Consider the following 10,922-nt stretch of genomic DNA (forward strand, 5'->3'; position numbering starts at 1 on the left):
ATCTTATCGATAAGAGCTTTTTGGAGGGTTTCACATCACGTGATTCAGAATTAAAAAATCGCAGCGATTTTACTCCTTGGCAATGCTTAACGCTATGGCCCAGGATGGCATCGAGTTTACTCCGATTCACGCCGTTGCTTGGATCCTACCTGTAATTACGATTTTTTTCTCCGGTCTCTAGCGCATTATATTCTAGATTATGCGGTTGTAGATTTAGACCTGTTTCCCCCCCTTCTTTTATTATCATCTGCAGCCGGGAGACCCTGAAGTCGGCATGACGAGAGTCCGTTCTGGTGGTAGCCTCGCGGCTGCGCTGCTGTCCCTTGCGCATCGCGGGGCCTTAAACATACCAAGAATCCCAGGTGCTCGCCGTATAGGAGCTGCTCCTGCATGCTTGCAATGCAGACAACAGTCCCACAGGTTTAACCATGGTGGTTCTCCCCGAATTACCCCATCACGGGCGAGGGGCATCTGCCAAATACGGCCGGCAGTCTTCATCGCGGGCCAGAGGAGAAGCTTATCCTCCAACCCAGGTAGGGATTTATTCCTTTGCAAACCGAGAATACTATACTGATTCCCGCTTGCAGACCCAAATCCAGAAGACCACGGCCCCTTGGCAGAATACGACGACCGAGTACAGTCTGGACGGTTACGAGACGACGATCACCAAAAGGGCATTATCCAAAGTTTGCAGCATCTCCATGACGAGCTGAGGAATTATAAAGCGCCGCCGGTTATTCACCCAACTATCGAATCTCTTCAACCCCCGCCTCCAAAAAGTCTCATGAGTCGCATGTTTGGCAAGAAAGAGGAGGAGAAGCCGAAGCAAGAGATTACGCCCGATCTCCCGCGAGGACTATACCTGTACGGCGACGTCGGCAGTGGGAAGACCATGCTGATGGATCTGTTTTATGATACTCTCCCCATGGGCGTGGCCTCGAAGACGCGGATTCACTTTCACAACTTCATGCAGGATGTGCACAAGAGGCTCCATGTCATGAAGATGACCCATGGGAATGATATTGATGGAATTCCATTTATCGCTGCGGACATTGCTGAGAAAGGCAACGTTCTCTGCTTTGATGAATTCCAGTGCACTGATGTGGCTGATGCTATGATTCTGAGGAGGTGAGCATAGAACTTCTGTTGTAACGAATTGGGCTAACAGAACAGGCTGCTTGAATCTCTAATGGCACACGGTGTCGTGCTGGTAACTACATCTAATCGGCACCCGGATGAGCTTTATAAGAATGGAATTCAGCGTGAATCGTTTATTCCGTGTATCCATCTCCTGAAGGACCGCCTCCATGTCATCAATCTCGACTCGCCCACCGATTACCGCAAAATTCCTCGCCCCCCGTCTGGCGTGTACCACTCTCCCCTCGATGCACATTCGCAATCCCACGCCAACAAATGGTTCAGGTTCCTTGGAAACCCCACGGATGAGCCACACTCGGAGATACAGCACGTCTGGGGCCGCGACATTCAGGTCCCAAGTGTCAGCGGACGCGCTTGCATGTTCAGCTTTGATGAGCTCATTGGCCGCCCAAAGAGTGCCGCTGATTATATTGAACTGGCGCAACATTACGACGCTTTCATCATTACTGAGGTCCCGGGTATGAACCACAAGTCTCGCGATTTGGCTCGGCGATTTATCACATTTATCGATGCTCTTTACGAGTCTCGCGCCAAGCTTGTGCTCACCACGGCCGTTCCGCTAGCGGAACTATTCATGTCTAAGGAGGAAGTCAAGGAAACCCTGACGAAGGGGGATGATAGTACAGCCACTCCAAGTGGCGAGGCAGCAATCGATGATGTCTATCGCAACTTGATGGATGACCTGGGAATGAGCATGGATATGCTGAAGAACTCGAACATATTCTCTGGGGACGAAGAGAGATTTGCTTTCGCGAGAGCTCTGAGTAGATTGAGCGAGATGGGGAGCCAGGACTGGGTGGATAGAGGTATGGGCTTGGAGGAGAAGGGTGGGAAGTAGGAGAAGGACAGCTGGCAGAGGGTTAGAAGTAAATGGAGGAGGATAGCATGTGAATATGTGACCGCAGACACAGAGTTTGCTCTGTATATAGATAGAATATTGCATAGATGAGCAATGAAGTATATACCCAGGTACTATTTATGAGGCTTTGCCTTCCAATTAATTTGAACTTTATTGTGTTGTTGTCGTTGTTTGCTTCCTTGCGGTTCATCCGTCCTCATTGGCACATTTTTATTTAAAGGGGTAAACATCAGTCGCGACGCGTATATACGCCCTTGCATAATCGTTGGTTCTCAAACCACCGCCTGGAGGCGGTTGGCGAAAGCGAACTGGGACGCGAAAGCGATTGTGGGACACTTCGGGAGCGGACTCGCGACGCGACACGACCGACCATGAACACGACTGACAACGTAACAATGCTGTAAATATATATAAGTTATAGAATTAAATAATTAAAAAAGATTTGGATCAATATTGTCAGGCAGTGATTGATCATCACAGCCACCGTCACTTGCATCGTGAATCATGTCGTAGTCCAAGCCTGCAAAGTTCACGTACCCACTCTCCTCGATGGCTAACAGTCGGTCCGCCTCCTCCTCCTCCTCACGTTTCTTCTGTGTAACGTCCGGGTCAATGATTTCTGTACGTAAGCCAATTGGTGGCTCCGTGTCTGGGTTACTTTTTTGAAATTCATGTAGGTCCTTTTTCCGTGTACGTTCTGCCTTCCGTGCATCGATGCCAGCACGGAGCTGCATCTTACGCTCAACGTTCACCATGCGTGTTCTCTCTCTTTTCTCCCGTGCTTCTTCTAAAAGTTGCTCCTTTACCTTCTTCTCATAAATCCTTTGCCGTGCATGTTCAACTGTAATAGCACCACCTTTTTGAATAGATTTCCGACTTCTAACCTTCCGCTGTCGTTGCTCAGTCATAATAGTAGTAATTTGTACAAGCTCTGACTGGAACAGCTCAGCCTCTGTTAACTGAGTTTGGATTTCAGTATAAGAAGATGCCCACTTTTGCCGTGACGGTGAACTAAGGATCCTATCAAATGTTTGACTCCATGTTGAAAGATCATAACTTGCTTGAAATGCACGTTGTGGTGTTTCTAAAACTTCTGGTTTTGCATATATAGCAACCTTCTCTTGAATCTTTTCATAGTTAGGTGGCCAAATACCTGCATCTCTAAAAGACTTGATACAGTTACCCTTTGTAAATGTCTGCTTACGGATAGTAGACAAGTCTCTAAAGAAAGATATAACATTATAATCTGTATCAAAATTCCGGATTGCTTGTTGAATTGCACGTCGGTGCCAATGTTTATATTGTGCAAACACAGTAACATCTAGCGGTTGTAGAATATGCATAAGATGAGACGGAAACACATGTAAGTGTATATTGTGTTGATGTGCAAGTATTATAAACTCTGGAACTTCATGTGAGACATGAGAGTCCATTATTAACAATTTCGTTCTTATAGACGGTGTATGTTGAATAAAATGCTGTAGATATTCCATTGCAAGCTCAGAGTTTGTATATCCGGAATCGGATACTGCAACTTTCTCATCACCGTGTAGATTGTCATGGTACCAACTTTCCATGTGTAATTTTCCTTGTATAATAAGGAACGGTGGAAGTGCAATGCCAGCAGCTGAAATTGTCTCTATAACTGTAAGACTTTGTCTGTTCTCTGGAGCTTGTATATAAAGCTATAAATATTAGAATAATATAAAGTAAGATAAGTAGAAACAACTTACCTTCTTTACTGCAGATGGTACCAACACATGTTCACCGGTGCTCATTCCTACACGGAATCCAACTTCATCAAAGTTGTAGATATCACCTGCAGTAATATCTAGTTGATTACACACATCTTTAAATTCATAAAACCATTCTTTAATAGCTGATACTTCATGAGATGCAACCCGTGCTGCTTCAATTGGCCGGGTTTTTATTGTATGGAAGTTGTGTTGTTGTGTCTTAATCCATGTCTGGAACCACCGTTGTGATGGTGGTGCACGTGTTGGAGTTTCTGCTGCACGTAGTTGGCAGATGGCACTGAACACCATAGGCTTAGTTGCACCGTACCCATTTTCGTACGAGCGTTGGATGTATCTTTGTATAGCTGTAACTTGTACATCAGACAGTACTCTGTTCTGGCCTCCGCGTGGCACAGCGGTGCGTTGTGGTGATGCGCGTCGTTGTCGTAGTCGTATAGTCCGGAGCGTACTTGGGTTTACTCTGTACATCCGTGCTACTGTAGCACTCTTCTCTGTTGGGTTTTCATTTAAAAATTCAATGGCATTTAAAAGAGCTTCATTTTTATTTACTTCAACTACCGGCATAGTTGTGGTTGTAGTTGTGCTCGTTGTCGGTCATGTTCATGGTCGGTCGTGTCGCGTCGCGAGTCCGCTCCCGAAGTGTCCCACAATCGCTTTCGCGTCCCAGTTCGCTTTCGCCAACCGCCTCCAGGCGGTGGTTTGAGAACCAACGATTATGCATAAATCCGGGGTCAACATGTCAAAACCATCGTCATAGCTTAATACAACAACAAAACACCTCGAAATTCTGTGTACTACCAGCTTTGTTCCAGAAGTTTCCTGAGGGAACACTGCTTGCTCTCCGAGCCATGAATCGCTCACAGCAAGCCAGCTCAGGCAGAGCGCCTGAGCCGCCTTTACCACCTGCTTCAAACAGTAACGGGGATGCGCTTGTTCAGTCAATGAGACAATTCTCCATCAACACAGCCTCTGCAACAGCACTTCCACCTTCTCCTCGTATCTCGTCACCTCGTAGGAATTCCAGCGTCCCAAAGGCACCATCGACAAATGAGAGGCGCAACCAGAGCCCATTGCGAAGGAGCCCAAGTGCTGCGAGCCTTGACACACGCTCCGCATCACCAACACTGTTGCGCAAAGCCTCAATGAACTCTCTCAAGAATGTGGGGGCTGTTACACCAACGCGACCATTGCCAGCGTCTTCCAGGAGATCGTCATCGGCGCATAGGGCCAATGGCCAGAATCTGTTTGGGAAGTTGCCCCATACGAACTTGGACGACACCCCAGAGGAACCTCCTGTCACTGCAGAGTCAATAGCGACTACATATTTTGCGAAAGAGCTCGCTCTTCATACTTTGAGCGATGAACAGCGACCGGTTGATACTATCGCCATTTTACACGATGCGTGTTACGGGCATAGATACTCGCGCCCACGTACGACACGGGCGGGGCTCAGTACGATTGTCGAGCGCCCGGAGCGCATACACGCAAGCATATTGGGCGTATGTGCAGCATATGTAAGACTGGGAGAACGACATGCAGAAGGCCGGTATGCGCCACATCCAAGACGGCACCCATCGAACAGTCCCAGTATACCCTTCCGCATACAAAAGGCCAGTCGCAAGCTCGATCTCTCGTCTCCCGCGGTCACAAACGTACATGGCACGAAGTGGATGGAGGAGTTGAAGATTATGTGTAATGCGGCGGAGTCAAAATTGGCTACGAATGGAAAGGAGTTGGCAAGGCCACAGATGAATAGGGGCTCAGATGGGGAACCCCAGCAGCTTCACGAAGGCGATCTATATCTTTGCGCCGAGTCACTAAACGCAATGGAAGGCGCTCTGGGAGCTGTATGCGAAGGAGTGGATACAGTTTTTAATGGTTCACAAGACGGCAAGGGGCCGAAGCAAGCGTTTGTTGTGATTCGACCTCCTGGCCATCACTGCGCAGCCAGTTACCCATCTGGATTCTGCTGGCTGAACAACGTACATGTTGGAATTGCTCATGCAGCGCTAACCCATGGACTCACACATGCCGCCATTATCGATTTTGATCTACACCATGGTGACGGGTCGCAGTCCATAGCATGGGCACACAACTCTCGTGCAACAACCCTTCCTAAGAATGCGGCTGCGTGGAAGAAGACCTCCATTGGCTACTTCAGCCTTCACGATATCAACTCCTATCCCTGTGAGATGGGCGATGAGGAGAAAGTCAAAAATGCCAGTATCTGCATTGATAATGCGCATGGCCAAAACATCTGGAATGTTCACCTCCAACCGTGGAAGAGCGAAGCTGAATTCTGGCAACTTTATGAGAGGAAATATATAGTTCTGTTGGAGAAGACAAGGCTGTACCTGCGTGGGCAGACAGATCGTATCCGTGAGTCCCAGTCAGCACTGAAGCCCAAGGCTGCCATATTCCTCTCTGCTGGCTTCGATGCAAGCGAGTGGGAAAGCTCTGGCATGCAACGCCACAAAGTCAATGTCCCAACAGAATTCTATGCGCGTCTTACGCGCGATGTGAAGAGGATCGCAGGAGAGGAGGGCTGTTCGGTTGACGGCCGCATTATAAGTGTACTGGAGGGAGGATACAGTAATCGTGCATTGGCGAGCGGCGTTCTCAGCCATATCAGTGGCCTTGCCGGTTCTGATCCCGATGTCGTTGAAAGACAAGTCGATCCATCTGGTCTAGGATTCGAAATTTCCCAGCGCGCTGGAGCATTGAGCCTGAAGACTGAGGATCTGGATAATCATGTTAATCCAGCGTACGACCCGTCGTGGTGGGGATTAGCTCAGCTAGAGCTGCTGGATTCGATTGTCCACCCTCCCCCACCCCCAGAGCCAAAGAAAGTCAAGAGTGGCTCTCCACCAACATACTTCTCGCCGACCCAGTCGTCCAATGCAAAGATTGCTGAATCGCCGAAGTTGAGGCGCTCGTCCTCCAATTATTTCAATGGGGGTTCGCCTAGGCCTCCTACCAGGCCTCCTTCTCCACCTCCTCCTGAGGTTGGTTGGGCTACAGCAACACACGAATTAAGCAAACTTCTCATACCAACAGACAGGCAAACGATGAGCTGCAAGCCTGATGAACTGTCAGCAGAGGCAACTCGTGTCAGGCGCGACCGCCAGTCTCTACTCACCCCACCGGCATCCACTGGCACTACTCCAGATATCACACCAAGCACTCGAATGAGCCTCAGAGAACGAAAGGCGCCCAAGCCAGCAGATAAGGCAGCCGAAGAGAAAAAGGCGGAGGCTGTAGCACGAACCAGCCGCAGAAGAACCGTTACAGGTGCTGCAGTATTGGCTACCGATAAGGCAGCTGCACGGAGCGTTCCGAAGCCTGAACCTAGCTATAAGCAAGCCACTAAGCAGTCGAGGAGGAGGCTTAGTCTCGTATCCAACAGCTCCACAGCAACGGAACCGGCAACCGCAACTGCCTTGAGTGGCGCTCGGGTGGCATCTCAACCCTCTCTTCCAGTTCGTCCAGGCAGCTCCCAAAGCTGCATTCTACTCAATATCAATGCAACTTCGAGAGGTCCATCCATTCCTCCCGTCAAGAAAACCAGGGCCCCGGCTAGTTCCCGTGACGCGTCAAAGACAGCCCATGCCGCTTCAAGGGCATCTGTTGCCACCAAGCCTAGAGCATCTACTTCCAATACTGCTGCCGAGGCCCGTCAGCGACAAACTTCTGCGCAACAGCTGACAAATGGTCCCGCTGCTTTAGCTGAAGCAGACATCATCGATAGCTTAACAGCCGGCATGAAGAAGGTCAAAATCAATCTCACGACGAAGACACAACGTGACGCCAAGGCAGCAGCAGCAGCCGCAGTGGCTAATATGCCAGCGCAAAATGCCTCAGCGCCGCCACCATCCTATACGGCTGTGACAGCATCTCAGGCAGCTCATGGGATTCCCGAGCAGCCTCAATTCGGCCAACCAGGAACACCGCCTAGACAGCCACTTTCTCGGACGGGTTCTTACATGAGCGAACTTCCACCACCGACCCCTGAACCTTTAACCCCCCACCCCTCTATCGCCAACCGCCTCCAGCAACTACAGGTAGCTACATCAGCTCCTCTTCCCACGAGCTCGCCGCCCAGATCTCTCCGACGATCTTCTTCCGTATCTACTACCCGTACCTTCACATCCACCACACCACCACACCCACAGGCCGCAGCTCCGTCGAGCAATGTCTTCATCCCCTACCAACCCGAAGGCCCGACTCCCAAAGCTGGCCCTCGCGACGAGAAACTGAAGTGGTTGGAACCCAACACAGCAACGCCCGGTATGAGTCCGGCAAAGAGGGGGGATCTTCCTGTCTTCTCAAGCATGGGGGCTATTCCGTTTGCAGCAAAGAGGCAGACCAGTGGCAGCGAGACGAAGAGGGAAGATGATATCTGGGAGGTCCCTGAGACACCGGGGAAAATGTAAGAGGTGGAATTGTGTCATTATTATTGTATTGCGCACCAATTTGTTTATGGGGCTCCTTTTATACCCCTATTGTTAATTGCAAGCCGTTCTGTGAACAGCATGGATGGCTTTATGTTTCTGTTTTTCCTGGTGGTTATCACTTTGTAATTATCATGATACCCCCCCTTTTTACTTCATTTCTTGCGCGGGAAAGTTTAGTTATCCTAAGTAGTTCTAGTCAGTCTCGTCGAATATTATTAAAAGCGTTAATTGTCCGATACTGGGTTATACTCGAGATATGTGGACCTATAAAGTATCATGGAGGGCGTAAAGCGAGTTTATTGATTGGCCACAGCTCAAAGCGGTGAGGTTGACCCCGCCGATTCTGCCGCTATTTTGTAGTCCATGGCTTCGGACCGAGCATATAAGGACAATACCTGCCAGAAAATATCGTTTCCTTTGCTCAACTCTCGACAGAACTTCCCTCGTCTCAATCCGAAACAACTCCCGCAATGGCTCTCCCAGAAGGCGCAATTATCCGCCATGCCGTCCGCGAAGGTGCCCCTCCCATCCTCACCCCAACCAACCACTCCCCACTAACCTCCCCAGATGTCTCCACCATCCTCCGCCTAATCAACGAGCTCGCTGACTACGAAAAAGCCCTCTCCTCCGTCCAAGCCACCGAAGCCACCCTCCTCGAAACCCTCACCTTCGCCCTCAGCATCACCAATTCCCCGCACCCCGACCTCCTCTCCACCACCCCCGCCCGCCCTGCCGCCACGCTCCTCGCATTCACCCCCGAGGGCGAGGTCGCTGGTATGGCGCTGTACTTCTATAATTACTCTACCTGGCGCGCGCGTCCGGGCGTGTACCTCGAGGACTTGTATGTGATGCCTATCGTGAGGGGGAAGGGGTACGGGAAGGCGCTGCTGGGGAAGGTGGCGGCGGAGGCGAGACGGGTGGGGGCGGGGAGGCTGGAGTGGTGCGTGTTGAAGTGGAATACGCCTAGTATTGAGTTTTATGAGAGTGATGCGGTGGGGGCGGTGAGGATGGATGACTGGGTTACGATGAGGGTTGAGGGGGAGGGGTTGGAGAGGTTGGGGAGGGACGAGTAGAGTGGTGTGGTGTGGTCTTGGTGGTATTGGTATTGTACATATTATACAGTCTATATATGGGTCCTGTGTCGTACAAAATCTGGGCAACTGGCGACATTCTGGTCGCCGTATCTAGTCGTTGCTTGGGACTGCTTCCCTGGAATCTATATCCTCCTGGGGTATCACCTTCCCCTTGGCTGGGTTTCTCTTTTTCGCGTTCACATGCCCTTTGTCTAGATCCTCGATCCCTTCAAACAAACTCAGATCACGCTGTGCAACTTTCTTCGGTTCGCCCCTATTCGCCGCAATCTTGGTTCCGCCCCACGTATACACCCAGTCCCTCAGCTCCTCGTCCCAACGCGCCTTTGGACACAGCTCCCAAATCTTCGCATACATCCGCTGCATATACTTGGGCGTCAGCTCATGCCGGTCGCGCTGGTCAATCTCCACCTTCCGCACTTTCGAATGTGCATGCCTAATCGGCGCCTTGAGATACTCCACGCTCAGCAACCGTCCCCCCCCTTCCTCCTCCAGTCCAACCCGCGCCCTCCTCTTCGGCGCACCCTCCCACTCCACCACCCCCGTCGCCAAACCCCGCAACTTATCCCACTCCTCTTCCGGCAGCGGCGGCAATATCCTCTCCATCGTATCCGTCAACCAGCGCTTCCTCAACCGCGCCTCCCGCTTCGCCGCCGTCGGCCTCAGGAACACATTCTCTAGTGGAATAGGCGCATACGCCATCTTCAGCTGGCTGCGGTTGCTCCTTGGGGGGTATTGCAGGATCTGGTCCGCTAGGAGCCGCTCAAAGACCGTCGGCGGCGCATCATGCGGTTTCGCGGGTACCATGGCCCCGCCCCTGGGTGCGACTTCTGTCGGGGGCACGAGGACGCGCTGCACTGCCGGGGATACGGCGGTGGGCTGCTCGGCATCATCGTGGATGCTAAATTTGGAAAGGAGGGTATTGAGGAGGGTGTGTCGTCGCTGACCCGCGCGGCCGTAGGTGTGCTGCAGGACTTTGGTGAGGGCGGGGAGGTCCCCGTTTGTTGCTCGCGTGAGGAAGGAGAGGGCTCTCCGCGCACGGTAGGCGCCGAGGGTTGGGGTCGTGACGTGGCGGAAGCGGTGCAGGATGCGTGCATGGAAGTAGTGGCGTGAGGGGCCGTCGGGGAGGTAGGAGCAGGCGCGGAGGAGGGCGCGGAGGAGGTGGGTGAGGTTGGTGGTGGTGGTGGTGGTGGTGGTGGTCATGATCGTGGTGGTGGTGGGTATGGCGTGGAAATCCACATCGTTGGCTGGGAGAAACTGGTCTTAAGCAAGTTGCTTAAGTGGCTGGTTATGAGGATATCTTGATAGGGATGGTGTTTCTGCTCTTGAGTCGCAATTGCCGTGTTGGGTTTCATATATTCCATAACTTATATTAGACCAGCCAGTGGAGGTCGAATATGGGCCAAAAAAGCTTGTTGATGCCTGAGGCACTACATTATATACCGCGTTCTTTTCGTGGGAGACACTGACGCGTAGGCTACTCGCACGCGTGAGCAGAGAACAATGGCAAAATAATATTTTTTAAATATAAACAAATGCCAAATAAAGAATTGAAAATACAATCCATTATAACTATGTAATGGCATAAATACAGCAAAATACG

The 10,922-nt window shown here is 51.1% G+C and overlaps 4 protein-coding genes across 4 annotated transcripts; 3 read left to right on the plus strand and 1 right to left on the minus strand.

Annotated features, from left to right (window-relative positions):
* Positions 1 to 104: 104 nt before the first annotated feature.
* Positions 105 to 2,128, plus strand: VC83_06626 (uncharacterized protein). Its single transcript, XM_024470220.1, has 3 exons — positions 105 to 533; positions 588 to 1,128; positions 1,174 to 2,128. Exons 1-3 carry the CDS (start codon positions 275 to 277, stop codon positions 1,994 to 1,996), a joined length of 1,623 nt encoding a protein of 540 aa, XP_024321750.1. The 5' UTR covers positions 105 to 274; the 3' UTR covers positions 1,997 to 2,128.
* A 2,339-nt stretch (positions 2,129 to 4,467) lies between these two features.
* On the plus strand, positions 4,468 to 8,475 carry VC83_06627 (uncharacterized protein). Its single transcript, XM_024470221.1, has one exon. The coding sequence runs from the start codon at positions 4,623 to 4,625 to the stop codon at positions 8,205 to 8,207; it is 3,585 nt and encodes a 1,194-aa protein (XP_024321749.1). The 5' UTR covers positions 4,468 to 4,622; the 3' UTR covers positions 8,208 to 8,475.
* A 223-nt stretch (positions 8,476 to 8,698) lies between these two features.
* On the plus strand, positions 8,699 to 9,301 carry VC83_06628 (uncharacterized protein; the record flags this gene model as incomplete). The annotated part of the gene is made up of 2 exons (XM_024470222.1): positions 8,699 to 8,744; positions 8,796 to 9,301. 2 exons carry the CDS (start codon positions 8,699 to 8,701, stop codon positions 9,299 to 9,301), a joined length of 552 nt encoding a protein of 183 aa, XP_024321744.1.
* Positions 9,302 to 9,412: 111 nt separating this feature from the next.
* VC83_06629 (uncharacterized protein) lies at positions 9,413 to 10,823 on the minus strand (the record flags this gene model as incomplete). Its single annotated transcript, XM_024470223.1, has 1 exon — positions 9,413 to 10,823. The coding sequence occupies exon 1, from the start codon at positions 10,520 to 10,522 to the stop codon at positions 9,413 to 9,415; it is 1,110 nt and encodes a 369-aa protein (XP_024321743.1). The 5' UTR covers positions 10,523 to 10,823.
* Between the last annotated feature and the right edge of the window lie 99 nt (positions 10,824 to 10,922).

This window comes from Pseudogymnoascus destructans (assembly GCF_001641265.1).
Source record: "Pseudogymnoascus destructans isolate 20631-21 unplaced genomic scaffold scaffold_19, whole genome shotgun sequence".
In the NCBI taxonomy this organism is placed as follows: Eukaryota; Fungi; Ascomycota; class Leotiomycetes; order Thelebolales; family Thelebolaceae; genus Pseudogymnoascus; species Pseudogymnoascus destructans.